Consider the following 19994-nt stretch of genomic DNA (forward strand, 5'->3'; position numbering starts at 1 on the left):
GGGCCCGGCCCCCTAGCTCGCAGCCCCGAGGTCCCCTCCTCCTCCCTCCACCCCAGTTCTCCTCCTCCCCCCCACCCCAGTTCTCCTCCTCCTCCCGGCCGCCCGCCCGGCCCCTCGCCCCGCCCAGTGTCTGCGGGGAAAGGAAACCGAAAGTGCGCGGCGCCGGGCGGGGCCGCGGACCTTCCTGGGCCCGAGGACCAGTGCGAAGGCTGCGGCTGCGAGAAGACGCGCCGGAGCCGGGTGAGTGATCCCCGCCTCGACCCCGCACCTGCTTCTGCCCGCAGCGACCCCCGGCGCCCGCGCCGCCCGCCACTGCCTCTGCCGCCGCTTCTCCCCGGCGCCCCGTACTCGCCTCAGCATCCCCGCCGCCTCCTCAGTACCCCGCCACCCCTTCGGCGCCCCGTCTCCCCATCATCCATCTCAGAGTCCTAGGTGCCCCCCTCAGAGCCCCATTGCCCTCTCGGCGCCCCCATCGCCACCTCTGCCTCTGATCCCCTCAGATAGTTCTGCCCCCCACCTCCATCTCTGCCCTCGCTTTCTGCCCCAGCCGCCCCCTTCATCTTCGTCTGTCCTGACCTGCCATCGCCTTCTTCACCCCCAGCTTTAGGAAGCACCCTCAGCACCTGCACGCCCCCTCCCTACTTACACCCCCCCCCCCCCCCAGCTGAGCTCAGCCCGACCCTCTTCTTCTGAAGGCTCCCCTACCTCCCCTGCCATTCCCGGCCCAGCCTAGCCATGGCACCTTGTTCATGCTACCGCACGGCCCTGACTCCCCCTCGACCCCCTGATACTTCCATCAGGACCCCCTGGGCTCCTGGGTGCCAGTGATTCCTCCATTCTTCCTTCTACTACCCTCTAGGGACCCTGGAGAATTCCCCTGATACCCACCTCTGGCTGCGCGTTTCAGTCTCTTCCCTTCCCCTCACTCTGATAATTACCATTCTCCTCTGATTTGACCCCTCTACCAGCTTGGCCATCACTGATTTTCTTCTTCCTGCCCTTTTAGGCCTTGACTCCCAAAGAGACCCACTTTAGTCTGCCTTTTTTCCATGGCATTTCCTGTTCTCTTTGCTCCTCCCTTTGCTTTCTTTTTTGTTTTTTCCCATTTCTTTCATCCCAGAAAATTTCTGAGTTTCTATTTTAGTATTTTTCAACAAGAGAAAGAAGGCATTTTCTCCTCAGAATTTTTTTTTAATTAAGGAAAAAAAACCCCCAAAACCAAAATACTGAATCTGCACTTGAGAGCTAGGTTTGATATGATGAGGAAAGAGGCTCACCCACAATATTCCCAGCAGGAAGGAAAAGGACTCCTTTTTCTGATGAGGATAAAAGCTACTCCTCAAATAATGCCAACTCTATTCACAGTTTCCAACTATGAATATTTTAAAACTCAGTGAGAGGGACAGTCTCAGAAATCCCTTTGCTGAGGACTCTGAGTCACCCACTCTTTCCCTAGCCCCAGGTCATATGATGTGTGTGAGTTGTACTAAGAAGTTCCCTTAAAGGGGCTTCCTCTTCCTCTTATAGGATCACTGTCAAAAACCTTCAAAGTAGAAGAAAGAGGAGAAGGAAAGAACTACAGACTTCTAGCTGATCCTGGGGAAACAGCATCCCGTAGAGGCTAAGCCTCTGGTTATTGAAACATGTAATTTCCTTCTCTTGATTCAGTAGAATAGAGGGCTTAATCAGTTTGGCTGCATTCCAAAGAATAGGATAAGGGATAACTGCTCACTAATTATTTACAAACTATAGAATACTGTAAGCTATAGAATACTGTATAATAGAAATGCTGGGTGGGATGGTGAATACATCGTTTTTGGATTAACGGAAATGTACTACTTTCTGTCCTGGAAACAATATTTGTCTGCTTTATGGGAGAGGAAAATGAATCCTAGCAACTGATTAAGTAACTTGACTAAAGGCATAAACCAAATAGTAGTTTTGAATGGGAATTGATAATTCCTTCTACCCCAATGAAGTGCAAGGATAAAGAGAAGGGGAAATTTGAAATCATCTAAATTGTGAACTTAACATTTTATGTCATATTTGGGCATTCACAGAGTTGAACACTCGTGCCCATGATTAAATCTGTGTTTAACTCTTAGTTAACAGATCATTAAGATGTAGAGGCAGAAGGATTGGCTTGATGCTATTTTGGGTTTTTTTCTGCTAGATGCTGTATTTCAAGGACCCTGATCTCTCTCACTCTGTGCAGATTTCCAGATAACTGAAAGTAACGTGAACGTGAAGGAATTCGAGTAACTCAGACATGGAGGACAGAAGACCTTGCTTGGAGGCCCGGCCAAGGAATCCCTATACTAACCACAGAGGTGAGCAAGATTTTCTACCTAATGGTAAGGAAATTGAGTTCTGTATGAATGAGCAGGCCCATCTAAGATTGACAGCATCTCTCAAGTAAAGAATGACTTATTCCTTAGCCATAGCATGAATGATTCTGAAAAATAAATAGCCTTCTCTTTTCCCTAAGAGAGCTGATGAATGGGTACAGTTCACTTTAACAAAGGTAGTGATAAGGTGTCTGAATTGGAAATAACTCTGGTTTAGAGCAACACCACCCAATAGAAACATAATCAAGTCAAAAATGTAATCTTTAATTTTCTAGTAGCATCATTAAAAAAGCAAAAAGAAACAGGTGAAATCCGTTTTTGAAATTTATTACTAATTTAATAAAATTTAACACCTATTTAAATAAATATATCCAGATAATGTCATTTTATTGTAATAATTGAATGCATATATTTTATTATTATAGTACTTTAATAATTTCCGTATTTTTACCTGTTCCCCCAAATATTTAAATATTATGTTAAGGTGTTATCAGTATAAAGAAATTTTAATGAGATATTTACCCTATTTTTGGTATTAGGTCTTCAAAGTTACATGTGTTGTTTTACACGTGTTTATCAGACTAGCCATGTCTAATATTCTTAACATTCATACATGGCTAGTGGATGTGTATGTGATAACGTGTCTAGAACCCTAGTCACCAAAGCAGTTCTGAAAGCATCACTATTGCTATGATGATTGTTTGCTTAGAACTTTCTAAAACAAAACCAAAAGGATTCTTGGTTTTCCCTAAGTTTGCAATATGTCATCTGAGTTTAGCTGTGGAACAGATGAGAAAGAACTTGAATTTTATTTTATGAGCTGCATGAATGTTGGAAGAATGTGGGAGAAACAATACAGTTTTTCATTCTTTAAAACATCAAGTTTTATTAGAAGGAGGACTTTCTTATGATACTTTGAGAGTTTGAAAAGTGAATAAGAAAGTAACACAAAGTTTAGATTTCAGTAATACAGTATTTATGTTTTATCAAATGTTCCTTTATGTTGTCACGATAAAATTTTCTCTACAAAGTGCAAAACAAAAAATGTACAAAAATGGATTTAGCATCTGATGTCATGAAATGGTACGATCATCTTGACTATAATGTGTGTTCATAACATTTTTACCTTCACATCATTGTATACAATCTTATTTTGCTGTTTTTATTTATTTATTTATTTTTAAAAGATTTTATTTATTTATTTGACAGAGAGAGACACAGCGAGAGAGGGAACACAAGCAGGGGGAGCAGGAGAGGGAGAAGTAGGCTTCCTGCCGAGCAGGGAGCCCAATGCGGGGCTCGATCCCAGGACCCTGGGATCATGACCTGAGCCGAAGGCAGACGCTTAACGACTGAGCCACCCAGGTGCCCCTGTATTTAAATCTCCCAAGTAATTCTGCTAAGTTGGGTCAGCTCTGTCAATTTTATAGGAGAGGAAAGTGAAAAAAACTGGGTTTGGGTACATTGGCCAAGTTACTTAAATGTGTGGCAAGGGGCACCTGGGTGGCTCAGTTGTTGGGCGTCTGCCTTCAGCTCGGGTCATGGTCCCAGCATCCTGGGATCGAGCCCCGCATTGGGCTCCCTGCTCGGCGGGAAGCCTGCTTCTCCCTCTCCTACTTATGTTCCCTCTCGCTGTGTCTCTCTCTGTCAAATAAATAAAATCTTAAAAAAGAATTGTGTGGCAGATTAAGGAAAACAAGTTCAGCTTTATCCACAGGGTGATGTTAACTTTCATGTGTGGACTGGGTGTATCTCCTCCCTCCCCCAACAACTTCTTGTCTGAGGGTTGGTAGTAGATAATACTATGTGGATGAACTTGTGCTTCAGAAGGGAGAAAAACTTAAGTTTCATTTTTGAGTTTCCTAAAACAGAAGTTCAGTTTCATTTTTGTTTCCTTTTCAACGTATTAATTAGCTCAAAAACATCTTGGTAAAGGAAGCCCCACCATCCCCTTTGCCATCTGATGCTGGACAAATTTCAAGAAGCATTTCTCTTGTAACTTTATCCCACTTGATGGCTCTGTCGCCTGTGACATAATTGTTTAGTGGTAGAACCAGTGACTCTAGAAGTCAATAGGGTATTCCCAATAGAAAAGTAGTATTAGTGCTGCTAGTAATGAGAACTTTTTATGTGTCAGGTACTCTACTAAGCATCTTATAAATATTTAATATTTACACCCACATAGATACTTAGGCTTAGAGAAATTATGCGATTTGGCCAAGGTTATACAGTGAGGAAGTATCGAGGATGAGATTTGAACCAGATCTGTTTGGCTGTGGAACTCATGTTTTGGCAATCATTTGGTATTGGCAAAAAACTAGAAGCAATGAGCTAATCTTTTTGATCCTCTGAAACAATCCTAGCTTATGAGGACTAAATGAGATACTGCACGTATTTATTCTCTAGTATGTATTAGGCACTCAAAAAATGTTTATTCTGGTTTTTTTAAGTTTTATTTATTTAAGTAATCTCTACATCCAGCGTGAGGCTTGAACTCAGGACCCCAAGATCAAGAGTTGCGTGCTTTTCCAACTAAGCCAGCCAGGTGCCCCAGCAGATGTTTATTCTTTTTCCCTTTTGCACCCTCTGAAAAAACAATGTTTTCATAATATATACAGCAACCATAGTAATCTATTTTACATTTATTACATGGCTTTTTAGGAAACTTTCTCTGCAAAGAAAATCTGAGTTCCTTAGTTGTTTTCGAAAATGAGAGTCTTTCCATTGTTGTTCTATTAGATTTCCTTACACCTTCATTTTTGTGCTTACCCAATATTTCCATTGTGTTTAGGGCCTGTAGATGGAGAATTACCACCAAGAGCTAGAAATCAGGCCAATAACCCACCAGCCAGTGCTCTCAGAGGAGGAGCCAACCAGCCCGGAAGGCATCCTAGGGCCACCAACCATGCTGTTCCTGTACGGCAGAGAGAAGAAAGGTTTGGAGCTATGGGCAGGAACCCACATCAGGGAAGGAGAAGCCATGAGGGGCACACCAGTGATGAACCTAGAGGCCAAAGACGTGGTCAGGAAAATGATGCTAGGCGGAGAAGTGGCAACCAGGAGGGAAGGAATCACAGACCATCATGGTCTGATGAAAACTTCCAGCAGTGGCGGACCCCCCACCAGAAGCCTTCAGAACAGCCACAGCAGGTGAAGAAACTGGGCTACAAATTCCTAGAAAATCTTCTGCAGAAAGACCCTTCTGAGGTGGTCATCACTCTTGCTACAAGTGTAGGGCTGAAAGAGCTCCTGTCTCATTCTGTTATGAAATCCAGCTTCCTTGAGCTCATCTGCCAGGTTCTTCGGAAGGCTTGCAGTTCTAAAATGGACCGCCAGAGCGTTCTTCATGTCCTGGGCATACTGAAGAACTCCAAATTCCTCAAAGTCTGCCTGCCGACTTACGTGGTAGGGATGATCACTGAGCCCATCCCTGATATTCGAAACCAGTATCCAGAACACATAAGCAACATCATCTCCCTCCTCCAGGATCTTGTAAGTGTCTTCCCCGCCAGCTCTGTGCAGGAAACTTCCATGCTCATTTCCCTCCTGCCAGCTTCTCTGAATGCTTTGAGAGCCTCTGGGGTTGACATAGAAGAGGAGACAGAGAAGAACCTGGAAAAGGTGCAGACCATCATTGAACATCTGCAGGAAAAGAGGCGAGAGGGCACTTTAAAAGTGGACACCTACACATTAGTGCAGCGTGAGGCAGAAGACCATGTTGAGAGCTACAGGACCATGCCCATTTACCCTACTTACAATGAAGTGCACTTGGATGAGAGGCCATTCCTTCGTCCCAACATCATTACTGGAAAATATGAAAGCACTGCTATCTATCTGGATACCCACTTCCGACTCTTGAGAGAAGATTTTGTTAGACCCCTGCGAGAAGGCATTTTGGAACTTCTCCAAAGCTTTGAAGACCAAGGCCTGAGGAAGAGAAAGTTTGATGACATCCGAATCTACTTTGATACCAGGATTATCACCCCCGTGTGTTCATCATCAGGCATTGTCTACAAGGTGCAGTTTGACACAAAACCACTCAAGTTTGTTCGCTGGCAGAATTCCAAGCGATTGCTCTATGGATCTTTGGTGTGCATGTCCAAGGACAACTTTGAAACATTTCTTTTTGCCACTGTGTCTAACCGGGAGCAGGAAGATCTCTGCCGAGGAATTGTTCAACTCTCCTTCAATGAGCAGAGCCAACAGTTGCTAGCAGAGGTCCAGCCATCTGACTCTTTCCTCATGGTGGAGACAACTGCATACTTTGAGGCCTATAGGCATGTCCTAGAAGGACTCCAGGAGGTCCAGGAGGAAGACGTCCCCTTCCAGAGGAACATTGTGGAATGTGACTCTTACGTGAAGGAGCCACGGTACTTGCTAATGGGGGGTAGATATGATTTCACTCCCTTAATAAAGAATCCCTCGGCCACTGGAGAATCTCTGAGGAATGCTGAGGGCTTGAGACATGCCAGAGTGAATGTCTTAGACCCCATCCAGTGGCCCTCAAAAGAAGCCTTGAAGCTGGATGACTCTCAAATGGAAGCCTTGCAGTTTGCTCTCACAAGGGAACTGGCTATTATTCAAGGTCCTCCTGGAACAGGTAAGAGAATTTTTCAGACCACATGACATCTGCCCTATGAGATAGGCAAGGGAGGCTTGACTGTAGGTTTCTAGAGTATCTTGATTAGAGACATTCTCCTAAAATGTGCATTAGACTTATCTATAAAGTAGCTGTTCCTGGTGATTTTCCAGTGGGCATCCATTCGTATGCATAGTAATCAAAATCACAAGGTTAGAGAAGACTGCTATGGGGTCAGACTTAGGAAGGTGCATGACCTTTGCTTCGTCAAAGGCTATATTAATTTTTATTTGGTTTTCTATTTACTTCTTAATTTTTAAAAAAATTTTATTTATTTGAGAGAGCGAGAACAAGCAGGGGGAGGAGCAGAGGGAGAGGGACAAGGAAACTCCATGCCAAGCACAGAGCCTGACTCGGGGCTCGATCCCACAACCCTGAGATCAGGACACAAGCCAAAATCAAGAGTCGGACACCCAACTGACTGAGCCACCTAGGTGCCCCTGATTTTATGTTGAATAGTATCAAATACATAATAACAGCACTATGTGCCAAGTAGTGTTTTATATGCTTTCCATGTATCAACTCATTACATCTTCAACAACTCTGAAGTAGAAACAATTCCATTTTACAGATGAAAAACTAAGGCAAAGAGAGGTTGAATAATATGTTGACATTCATACAGATGGTAAGTGACAGACCTAGGACTTGAACTCAGGCAGTCTGGCTCATTTTGTCCTGGCTCTCCTATCTACCACACCATACTTCTCTTGGCTCAGAGTCTGATGTGAGGCTCGATCTCAGGAACCTGAGATCATGATCTGAACTAAACCGAGAGACGCTTAACTGACCGAGCCACCCAGGCACCAGTGGAAGGTTCTTTCTGGTAAGAAACACTTACATAATGGGAAAATATGCATAATTAAAGAGATACTTTGAAGGCTTAAAAAAAAAAAGAGGGGTGCCAGCGTGGCTCAGTTGGTTAAGCGTCTGCCTTTGGCTCAAGTCATGATCCCACAGTCCTGGGATCGAGTCCTGTGTCGGGCTCCCTGCTCAGCATGGGGTCTGCGTCTCCCTCTGCCCCTCCCCCCTGCTTGTGTGCTCTCTCTCTCTCAAATAGATGAAATAAAAAAAAAAAGATGATTACCAGTTTATACTTCCACCAAGAATGAACTAGTGTTTCCATTTCCTTACATCCTTTCCAATCTTGTTACCAGTCTTTTTTGCTGATCTGCAAGGTTAAAAATTTTGGCCCATTAGTTTTTATGTTTTTGGTTTGTTTTAAGATTTATTTATTTATTTAGAGAGAGAGCACGTTGGTGGGGGGGGACAGAGGGAGAGAGAGAATCCTTAAGCAGACTCCCCGCCAAGTGCGGAGCCCGACGTGGGGCCCCAATTCTAGGACCCCGAGATCATGACCTGAGCCAAAATCAAGAATCAGCTGCTCAACTGACTGAGCCACCCAGATGCCCCTGTTTTTAGTTTTAATAAAAAATGGTTCAAAGTTTTTAAAAAGTCTCCTTCCTCTTACTATTCCACTCAGTTCCCTTCCCTAAAGCAAACTGTTATTTTATTTGATCCTTCCAGAGATATTCTATGAATATTCAAGCAAATGCGTGAATTGAATATATTTACTACCCTTTACTATTTTCTTTTTTTTGTTTTTTAAAGATTCTCTTTTTTTTTTTTTTTTTAAGATTTATTTATTTATTTTGGGGAGATTGGGAGAGAGAGAGAACAGGGGGGATGGGTAGAGGACGAGGGAAAGAAAAACTCAAGTAGACTCCACGCTGAGCACAGAGCCCAATTCAGGGCTCAATCTGATGACCCTGAGAGCATGACCTGAGCTGAAACCAAGAGTTGGATGCTTAACCAACTGTGCCACCCAGGCGCCCCTTAAAGATTTTATTTTTAAGTAATCTCCACATCCACTGTGGGGCTCGAACCCACAATCTGAGACCAAGTCACATGCTTCACTGACTGAGCCAGCTCCTCGGCACCCCACCCCTTATTTTTTTTTAACCCACTGTGCTAGAAACACTCTTGTGCATGTTGCTTTGTCCACTTATAAAATATCTTGGTGATCTTTTCATATTGGTAACTAGTAGTAGCTCTTGTTTATGACTGCATAATATTCCATGCAATGGAATAATCTAACCAGTCCCATGTGGAAAGATTTATTAATATAAATAACATTTCAATGAATAGCCTTATTTGTGAGTCATTTCATATGCAAACAAAATAAATGCAAAAGAGAAATTCCTAACTTGATCAAAGAATATGTAAATTTGTAATTTTAATAGATCTTGCCAAATTGTCCCCTGGAAATGTATATCACAGTAGTTAATATGTATTTGTTTAATGAAGAATGAGATTAAATATCCTTTCTTGAGTTTATTAGCTGTTTATATTACTACTTCTGTGGATTGGCTTCTTTTCAAATGGCTTCTTATTGATTTGTAGGAGCCGTTTTGTCTCAAAATCTACATGTTACAGATAATTTCCCTTAATGTTAATCACTTAAAGTAGGACTTTAGTTCCAAGTATACTTTAGTTCCAAGTATAGTAATAATTTCAGGCTTGCTTAGGTCACACACCTAAATGGTTATTAGGAAAGAGCATACCTGTGAATATGAGGGGGAAGTAATAAGGGGAGTCATTTTTGAGGTGGAAATCCCAAAAAGTACCCATTCTAAGGGGAAGGAAGTAGTAGGAGGAGATAGAGTAAATATTGAATTATAGAGATTTTCTTTCCTCTTGAGGTATCCTTATCCATCCAGTCCTGTAACCAGATACCTAGTTTTCCTTTTCTGCTTCCACCCTAACCAAACCATCATCAAGTTCCAATCGATGTTAACGTCTGAAACTTCTCCCCGGTCTGCCTCCTTATCTCATCTCTACTGCTGAAGCCAAGCCTCAGTCTTTACTTACCTGGAAGATGGCAGCCCCATCCCTGTTCCTTCTTGCCCACTCTTAACTCCGTTTTCACTTCCCCAGGGAAGTCTCTTCTAACCTCATCGACTAGGCCAAAATCCCAATTATTTTTTTGGGGGGTACTGTGTATTTCTCATTTCCCACCTTTATGATTTTACATTTGTTTGTGTGATTGATATCTTTTTCTTCTGCAAGTCTGTACGTTCCAGGAAGATAAGAACCGTGGCTGTTTTGCTGACTCTCCTATTTCTTGCACCTAACCCAGTGCCTGACATGTATTAGGCACTCAGTACTTATTATTTGAAGGAAAAAAAGGAAGGAAATTGTTATTTATCTTGCTATACTGAAATCTTTGATTTTCTTCTGTTGCTTCCTCACTTACTCTGAGTTTTACCAGGACAGTAGCTACCTTCTCAGCCTGACACAGAGTAAGAATTTAGCTGTTTGTAGACTTAATTAATTATTGGCCATTTACGAATGAGTCTGTAACTCTACCTTCAATATTGATTTCTTTGAGTTTTCCCCTCCTATCACAAAGGCAAGTCTATTGTGATATATAGAAAGCATTTCTAAATAATTTATTGCATGAGGGTACTGGCTAAAAAATATCTTACAGCTGTGAAAAAAGAGACAGGGGAGGGGGGATTCTTTTTATGTGCTGATAGAGAACTATCTTCAAGGTACATTAAGTGAAAAAAGCAAGATGTAGAATAGTGAAAATAGTCTGCAACTATTTCCATTTAAAAAAAAAGGGAAGGCTAGAGAAAGACTGTGTTCTTACTTGTTTGCATTTGCAAAGTATGACTAACTCTGGAAAGTGACACAAAAAACTGGTAATATTGGTTGCTTCCAAGAGAGGAACTGGGTGGCTGGGGGCAGAAGAGCATGGGGGCTTTTTGTTATATACCCATTTGTGCTTCTTGGATTTTAAACAATCTCAGTTTAAATTTTTTAAAATAATAATTTGCTGGGGCTCCTGGGTGGCTCAATATTAAGCGTCTGCCTTCGGCTCAGGTCATGATCCCAGGGTCCTGGGATCGAGCCCCGCATCAGGCTTCCTGCTCAACGAGGGAAGCCTGCTTCTCCCTCTCCCACTCCCCCTGCTTGTGTTCCTGCTCTTCGCTATATATCTCTCCGTCAAATAAATAAATGAAATCTTTAAAAAGAAAATAAAATAATAATTTGCTGTAAATAATTAATTACTCCTTCTAGGAAGTCTTTAATTTTTTTTTAACTCTCCTGTTTTCTTGTTTTCTAGGCAAAACCTACGTGGGTCTAAAAATTGTTCAGGCGCTTCTAACCAACGAGCCTGTCTGGCAAATTAGCGTCCAGAAATTCCCGATCTTGGTTGTATGCTACACTAATCATGCTTTGGACCAGTTTCTGGAAGGTAAGTCTAGGCCAAATTGTTCTCCATCAAGACATTTATAATTGAACTATCAGCAACTTCGGTAGCTTTTTATTGTCTTTGAACTAAGTCCATAGTCCTTTCTATGACCTGCAAGGCTCTGTGTGGTCTGCTCCAGCCTAATTCTGAGCATTATCTCCTACCTCTTCCTTTGTTCTCCCTAACTCCAGCAACACCAGTTGTCTTCAGTTCTTCCAGCTTCTCCCTTGGACCATACTGTTTTCCCCTCCCTAGAAGGCACATTTTTCTCTCTCCCTCTCTCTCCATCTTGACCTCATCTAGCCTGGTTGGCTCCAATTCATTCTTCAGGTGTCACCTTAAATCTCTCTTCAAGTAGACTCCCAATTGCCCCCAGACAAGGTTAAGTCTCCTTTTGTATTTTTTCTTCAGAAACTTAATACGTATGTAACAATTTATTATATGTGTTTTTACCCTAGACTCTAAAAACTGTGAGGGATGGTCCCATTTTTTGCTATATTCATAGATTCTGGCACATACTAGGTACTCAAAAAAATACTAATTGCATTAATGAATGAATAAGTATATGTTTTTCATTTTCCTTATAATATTTTCCATTCTATATCTTCCTTTAATCTAGATTAAATCTTTTTTATTCTTGGGATCTCAGTTTAAATATTAGACCCTCAAGAATTAGATCACTACCCACCTAAACTAGGTAAGGTCCCCTGTTACATACTTACAGCATCATGAGCTTATAGTCTTTACTGTACTCATTGCTATTATGATAAACTGTTTAATGTGTATCTTCTCTGCCAGACTGCGAGACATGAGAACAAATTAGGAACTGAGTCTTAAGCTATATCTTAAGAACCTAGCACATGCTTGGCACACAATGACCAATCAGCAAATACCTGTAGAGTGAATAATAGAGAACATTTACTAAGTGCTTGCCTTGTGCCAGGACCTGCCTGGGAGCTATATAGATGCTCTCTCATTTATCCAGACCATAGCCCTATAAGGAAAGTACTTCTGTCTTCAAATCACAGATGAAGAACTGGAGCTCAAGTTAAGTAACTTGCCGTAGTTTACATAGCAATAGTGGTGAAATCAAGATTTGGGTCCCCAGTTGTCTGATTCTAAAGCCTATGTTCTTAAGCACCGCACTACGGCTCTGCAGGTCTTTCATCTCTGGGGTAGATTCCTGTAAGCATCAGCTTGTTCCCTAAGGGAGCAGCTGTGACAATATCCCAAACACATAGAGCTCTCTCCTAAGAGAATCCAGCATAGCTTGTCTCACCTCTGCTGTGCTCCACCTTGCTCCACAGGCATCTACAAGTGTCAGAAGACCAGCATTGTGCGGGTAGGTGGAAGGAGCAACAGTGAAATCCTGAAGCAGTTCACCCTGAGAGAGCTGAGGAACAAGCGGGAGTTCCGCCGTAGCCTCCCCATGCACCTCCGGAGGGCCTACATGAGTGTGAGTTCCGGCTGGGGCTATCCGAGATAGTTCAATTTGCTAGAGAGCAGTGTCTCTCTGGGTATGCGGTCCAGGGACGATAGGGAGGCACTCTACAGAGTGGTGAAGGACCCAGGTTCCTTCCAACAGTCCACTCTGCTGGTCCCATGGTATGACCTTTGCCCTCATAATCAAGATGGAGAAAGGGCAGAAAGGGCACACCAACCTTCCCAGCCCCTGCCAGGACCTTTTAAAGCCACTTCCCCAAACCACCAGCAGCCCTAGCTTACAGCCCATCTTCTAGCTGGGCAGCAGTGTACCCAAACAAAACTCTGAGTTCCTATTACCAAGAAAGAGAGAAGTGTCTGCAGCAGTATCCTTGGCCTGTTTTTCTGTTGTATTAGTTGTTTCCTTTTCTTACTGGTTGGTAGGAGTCTTTTAGACATTTTGGATAGTAATCCTTTGGTTTTGAGACCACAATAATGTGGTTGGAAGTTGGTTTGTTGACTGGTCTATTTATTTATTCTCTCTTCTTGCTGTTCCTGTCTTAGCTTTGTTTTCTCTCACGGCAGGAACTGAATTCAGGGGATGATGGTACTTCCTCATCATTTCTTTCCTTCTGTTCTTGGCAGATTGTGACACAAATGAAAGAGTCAGAGCAAGAGCTGCATGAAGGGGCCCAGACCCTGGAGTGCACCATGCGCGGTGTATTACGGGAACAGCACCTGGAGAAATACATCTCCCCCCAGCACTGGAAAAGCCTGATGAATGGACCAGTACAGGTAGGGGTCATCCTGAGGGCTATAAGCATCTCTCTTGCCTCAGTACTTGGAGCGAGTCTCCAGCAGAAGCAGCAATCCAAAACATAAGCTGTTTTGATAATCTGATGCTGCCATAATGTGAGAAGTACCTTTTCATGAGGAGAAGTGGCTGAGTATACTAGTCAAGAGCAAGACAAGACTCTGGAGCCAGCTTGCTGGATATGAATTTTGGTTTTGTTCTAGGCAGGTTACTTAAATTTTTGTGCCCGCTTCCTCTTTTATAGAGTGGGGATGATAATAACAGTAAGTTGAATCATATGAAATTGCCAGTATTTGTAAATTTGACTTGCAGAAATGGCAGTTTTTTAGATCAATGTAATTCTTATGGGATTGTTATTTGGATAAGCAAGTTAATATTTGTAAACCACTTAGTTTAATTAGTATGCTATAAGTGAGTGTTAAATAAAACAAACAAAATAATAACAAGGCAGCCTAGCACATCTAGAGAGCCTTGAAGTAAGCAGACCTCAGTCATACAGATGGACTTGTGCCTTGGCCAGTGTGATCCTCAGGTCTCTCAGCAGTCAAACAGGGGTAATAATAACGCCTGCTTTCAAAGGATATTCTAAGGACTAACTGACATGATTTCTGTAAAGTGGCTGGCCAGGAACCCAGTGAAATGGTAGCTCTCTTATCAATGAGTTGTTGACTTCTAGGGTTACATACCCAGAAGCCTGAAGGGGTCAGTCAGGATCCATAAACGACTAGATATGAGACATTGGAAAGTAGAGAGGGCTTGGCAGACTGGAAAAGAAGTGGTGGCAACCCATTTCCAGACATTTGTTGCCATTCTTGAATGTAGGCTCATTGCTGCCATAGATCCCGATTTTATCAAGAGAGGAAATTTTTATTTTTAAAATTCTATGCAAGTCGTATTTAATGATCCATTTGCCCAAGGGTTGCCAACTTACAGCCTCTAAATTTTAAGGGAACTACTTTTGATCCTTCACAGAAGCCTTTCCTTTTACACTGGTTGTCATAGAATTCTCGTGACTGATAATTATTCCTTCCTCAGGATAGCGAATGGATTTGCTTCCAGGACTGGAAGCATTCCATGATGCTGGAATGGCTGGGTCTGGGTGTTGGCTCTTTCACCCAAAATGTTGCTCCAGCAGGACCTGAAAATACAGGTAAGAATGCATGTCTACCTAGAATGACATCTTAAGGTGGAATATGGTAAAGACCAGAGAGTAAAACTCAAAAGTAATACCTAGAATGTATAAAGAGTGATAATCAATCAGAGAGAGACAAGTAATAGCTTGATAGGAAAATAGATAAAAGACATTTTACAAGCACATCACAAAATAGGAAATTCTAACGGTCAGTAAACATACAAAGAGTGCTCATTAGAAATGAGAGGAGCTAAAACCACAATGAGATGCTGTTATGTACTGGATTGGCAAAAATTTTAAAGTTTGCTATAACCCCACACTGATAAATCAGAACATGGAGCAGTAGGAACTCTGCTAAGGGGGATATTAATTTGCACAACCACTTTGTAATAATAGAAAAAAATAGAAAGAACTCAAATGTTCATCAACATTTGTACAACAGATGGATCAATTACTGTCCATTCAGATCATGAAATACTGTACAACAGTGAAAAGGAATGAGTCACTGTATATATGGCAATGTATGAATCTCAGAAACAGGCTGAATGGAAAAAGCAAGCTGTAGGAAAATATACACAATATTATTCCTTTGGTATAGAGTTCAAAAAAGTAGGAAAAAAAAAGCCAAAACTAGATGATGTGTTGTTTAGAGGTGTGTATTTATTATATATATGGTAAAGTTATTTTAAAAGAAAGGTGGGGGGCAACGTATGAGCAATAAAATTCAGGTTAGACGGGCCCCTAATGGTCTTCAAGAAATGGGTGATTTTCTCCTTAAATTGGGTGTGAGGTACCTGGATGTTCATTTTACGAACTTTTATTATCTTTTAAATTGCCCATTTACGTTGCATATCTCTTTCGTGTATTTGACATAAGTAAAACCTTTCTTAAAAAGGGATATCTTTAGGGGTGCCTGGTTGGCTCAGTTGGTTAAGCGTCTGCCTTCAGCTCAGGTCATGATCCCAGAGTTCTGGGATGAAGCCCCGTGTCCAGCTCCCTGCTCAGCAGGGAGTCTGCTTCTCCCTCTCCTGCCCCTCCCCCTGCTCCTTCTCTCTTGCTCGCTCTCTTTCAAGTAAATAAAATCTAAAAAAAAAGGAATACATTTATATGGTATTTAAAAATATAACGAAAAAGTATCTAAGTCTCCCTCCCCTAACCCTCATTTCCCCCAGTTTCGCCTGCTAGAGGTAACCACTTAAACCCCTTGAGAATGTCTTCATGCATCTGAGCTCTTGTAAGTGCCCTCTGCTATTGTTTGGCTTCAAGAGTTTCACCACTGTCCTGCCTGCTTTCCTCCTAGCCCAGGCAGAAGGGGAAGAGGAGGAAGAAGAAGGGGAAGAGGAGGGTTCACTGATTGAGATTGCAGAGGAGGCTGACCTAATTCAAGCAGACCGGGTGATTGAGGAGGAAGAGGTGGTGAGGCCCCGGCGGCGGAAGAAGGAAGAGAGTGGGGCAGTCCACGAGTTGGCTAAAGTGCTTCTGGCCATGAGGCTAGACAACTATGGCCCTGGGACAACAGCTGGGCAGGAGCAGACCGCAGGAGAGTGGGAGGTAAACTCACCTGCTCGTGTCCTCTGGAAGCCCTAACAGAATGGGAAATGGGAGTTCAGTTACTACTGCCAGTTGGGTGGGGGTTAGACTCTTCTGAAACAGGCCTGAGAACATCTGTTGTGATTAGAACTGCAGCCCCTTGTTTTCACCTACTTCTGTTACAGCAGTGTATTCACCTTGTCCTCACAGTTAACTTAATTTGCCCAATTTACAACTTAACCATAGTATAAGATGGGTCCAGTTCCCAAGAGTATACAAATTACGTTCTTTCAGAGGGGCCTTGGCAAGAAATTCCAACTTAGAAAAACAGGAAGCAGGTAACCAAATGCTTCTCTTGAACTTTTGGAAAAATGCTTCACATGTGGGTCAGATCAAACACTTAGGACCTCAGTGCTTGGTGCTTTCGTGGATATTACCTTCTCAAGTACAAATAAGCCTATGAACAATACATTAAGACTTTAGAGAATTCAAGTAAAGCAGAATGAAGCAAACTGTACAGCCTGGATGGAAGACTCGTCCTTCATTCACCCTGGAATTTGATGTTTTTCTTAAAGCCAGAATGGTGTGTGAACACCCAGACTTTCCCTCTGGTCCTTCCTTTGGTAGAATCAATAGGTCCTCAGAATTTACCATGCATTGCTTTGACAGTAGAGGACCAGATACTCAAAATAACATTTCCTGACCTCCACTGATGATTTAAGGGACTTTCAAAGGCAACTTTGACTAGGTGCAATTTTCATTGGGCTCCTAGCTTTGAACCTGATTCTCTAGTTCAGTTCACCATCACTGTACATGATGGATGGAGTCTGATCCCAGCATGTTGAGTTATGCATTGGGCATCTCTCTGCCACATGGCCTTAGGAGGAGTTGATTTGTTTGGTTTTGAGGTGGGGGGAAGGTACATAATACTGTGACATCCATCTTTCATGCCAATCCTTCTAAAGGCTCATGGCCTCAGACTTAGTACAGAGCCAGGGGAGAGTACTTTCCCCTAAATGGTGCCTTTCACCCACTTGTTGAAGGTACTATGATGGCGTTAAGACCATCTTAGCAGGCCCTGTACGACATTCAACAAGACTCAGTGTCTACTACTTTGGTGACATGTGTTTTAGGAATGAGAAATAGTGTGGTCAAAAGACGTTCAGTGATAACTAGCATCAGCAGTATTCCAAGTGCTTTCCATGTATTTATTCCTTCAGTCAGTTCAGCAGCCCTGTGAAGATGTACCGTTATTATTCTCATTTTAGAGAAGGGGATGCTGAGGTACATAGAGGTTGAGTAACTTACTCTAGGTCCCACAATTTAATAAGAGGTAGATGAGGCTTTGAACCCAGGCAGACTGACTCCAGAGCCCTCATTTAGCCACTCTGCAGTGGGGTATGTGTTGGGAGAGTGTGAGACAGTCAGAGAAGTTCTGAGGTGGCGGCTCCCATATTTAATGTGCTCTGGCCCCCACCTTGGTCTTAGAACTGGGCCCACCTCTGCTCAGATGGTAACCCTGGCTGGTATTGATGTCCACAGACCCAGCGCAGCCAGAAAAAGAAAATGAAGAAGAAAGTGAAGGTTGAACTTCGCAAACTGAACACCATGACTGAGGCCGAGGCCAATGAAATCCAGGATGTTTGGCAGCTGGACCTGAATTCTCGATGGCAGCTATATAGGTATTATGCCCACTCCCCACTCCTGCCCCCCAACCAGTTCATGTAATTTCCCCAAGGGGTTCTTTTTCTGTTCCTGGAACATAACCCCCCTGTCGCTCCACCCCGACCTTCAACAGTGTTAACTGATGATTGGTTGAAAACCCCCCCTGAGCTGGGTGCTAGGGGTGCAGCCATGGGATAAAAAAGACACCTGGCTCTAGCCTTACAGAGCTTAAAGTCTATCCAGGGAGACAAATTAGTTAATTGCACAAATAATAAGTTACAAGTGGACATAAACACTAAGAAAGAAAGGAGCAAGGAGTGCTAAGAATATTAACATGAGATCTGAGCTGGTCTGAGGTATCCAGGAAAGTGACATTGGAGGCAAGAGCTGAAGGATTAGTAGACATTAGCAAGACCAGCAGGGAATGGGGAGCAGATGAAATTATGGGGACCACATGCATAAAGGCTTGACCTGGGAAGGAGTATGGCCGTTTGAGAAATGGAAAGAAGGCAGCCAGCATGGCTGTGTCTCAGAGAGAGAAATGGAAAGCGAGGTCAGAGAGGTGGGCAGGGGCCTGACCGCAAGGCCTCATGGAGCAAAGATGAGGAGCCTGGATTATCAAAAGCCACTTTTCAAAGTGTATTGAAAAGCCGTTGGAATGTTTTATAGCAGAGTAGTGTAGTGATACGATTTGTTTTACTTGTAAACCAATACTCTGGAGAATTAGGGGAGGGGACTCAGGCAGGGATGGGGCAGGGAGAATTTGTGAGAAATTCTTGAAGCTTTTGAAGTCCCTTACTCTCTTCTTAATATTTAACATCTGTTCTTTATCCTACTCCCCTCCTTAGCTCCTGGCCACCTATGTACACGTCTCTGCACATCTTTTTGTTGGGCAAGTTGGACTCTTGGGTCCCAGTAAACCTGGGTCTCTTCCTGCTCTCTCTCTGGTCTGTAAGCTCCTCGAGGGTCTAGGTTACACTTTATACACACCGAAGAGGGTTCCTCCACCTTCTCAAAGAGCACACATCTTCCCCTTTCTGGTTCTTCACATTCCCCAGGCTGTGGCTGCAGATGTACCAGGCTGACACCCGCCGAAAGATCCTCAACTACGAGCGCCAGTACCGCACATCGGCAGAGAGAATGGCCGAGTTGAGGCTCCAGGAAGACCTGCACATCCTGAAAGACGCCCAGGTTGTAGGAATGACAACCACAGGTAAGAAAGCATGGGGAACTCCACCTGATGCTGTTCACTCCTGGTGCCAAGCTCCTCTCAGACTAAGACAGGTAAAGAGGAGCTTCTTTAGTAGGTTAGAGGGAAAAGGCCATGAGAAGCTACTGAAAGCAAGCTGTGTTTAGGGAACTGATGGCGAAATGTACCCACTTATTCCTGCTGCATTCGGAACCCCAGCAATGACCAACATGGGTGATGCTCTGGAGACCACCCAGCAGCACTTGTTCTCTCATTCAGTGGTCAGCACGGCCCTGGTGAATGTGAGGGCTCAGTTGTCACAGGGTCCAGTGACTGAGCTCAGGGAGCCTCTTCTCTCTTGACTCCAGGTGCTGCCAAATACCGTCAGATTCTGCAGAAGGTGGAGCCTCGGATTGTCATTGTGGAAGAGGCTGCTGAAGTCCTCGAGGCCCACACCATTGCCACACTGAGCAAAGCTTGCCAGCACCTCATTCTGATTGGGGACCACCAGCAGGTAGGGCAGGAGCCCCTAGAAGATGAAGACAGAGGACTGAGGGGTGCACTCACCAGTCCTCAAGCTTAGTGGCTTTCTGTGATTCTTTCCCTCACCTTCCATATTCAATCTAAGAGCAAGTGCTCTTAGATTTGGGGTATATTTCAGAGGTAGTGTCATTCATTTTATCTCTTCCCTCTGCTACTTTTATAATCTACATTGGCCTTTTAAGTGGACTATTCAAACAGTATGCTTCCTGTTCCCCTACTTCCATTTTTGCCTTCCTCTAATCCATTCTTTATAAAGGAGCCGTGAATATTAAAAAAAAAAAGGAAATCAGATCATGTCACTCTACAGCTTAAGACCCTCCAGTGATTTTCCATTGACTTAATATAAAAATCAGGCTTCTTCTTTTTTTTTTTTTTTTAAAGATTTTATTTATTTATTTGACAGAGAGAGAGACAGCGAGAGAGGGAACACAAGCAGGGGGAGTGGGAGAGGGAG

The 19994-nt window shown here is 43.3% G+C and overlaps 1 protein-coding gene across 3 annotated transcripts in view; it reads left to right on the forward strand.

Moving 5' to 3' along the window:
- Positions 1–93: 93 nt before the first annotated feature.
- Positions 94–19994, forward strand: part of ZNFX1 (zinc finger NFX1-type containing 1) — a 25476-nt gene continuing 5575 nt past the window's right edge. The window contains exons 1-12 of one of the 3 annotated variants that reach the window (XM_032387534.1): positions 94–240; positions 1528–1645; positions 2216–2330; positions 5140–6948; positions 11117–11248; positions 12553–12701; positions 13313–13462; positions 14517–14631; positions 15914–16164; positions 17686–17825; positions 18867–19021; positions 19366–19511. In XM_032387534.1, the coding sequence (XP_032243425.1) occupies positions 2270–2330; positions 5140–6948; positions 11117–11248; positions 12553–12701; positions 13313–13462; positions 14517–14631; positions 15914–16164; positions 17686–17825; positions 18867–19021; positions 19366–19511 (3108 nt within the window). In that variant the 5' untranslated portion in view covers positions 94–240; positions 1528–1645; positions 2216–2269. Of the gene's footprint in view, positions 241–1527; positions 1646–2173; positions 2331–5139; positions 6949–11116; positions 11249–12552; positions 12702–13312; positions 13463–14516; positions 14632–15913; positions 16165–17685; positions 17826–18866; positions 19022–19365; positions 19512–19994 lie in introns of all 3 variants that reach the window. The other 2 variants (XM_032387535.1, XM_032387533.1) reach the window with 2 other exon arrangements.

Source organism: Phoca vitulina, unplaced genomic scaffold, assembly GCF_004348235.1.
Source record: "Phoca vitulina isolate PV1807 unplaced genomic scaffold, GSC_HSeal_1.0 scaffold50, whole genome shotgun sequence".
NCBI lineage: Eukaryota > Metazoa > Chordata > Mammalia > Carnivora > Phocidae > Phoca > Phoca vitulina.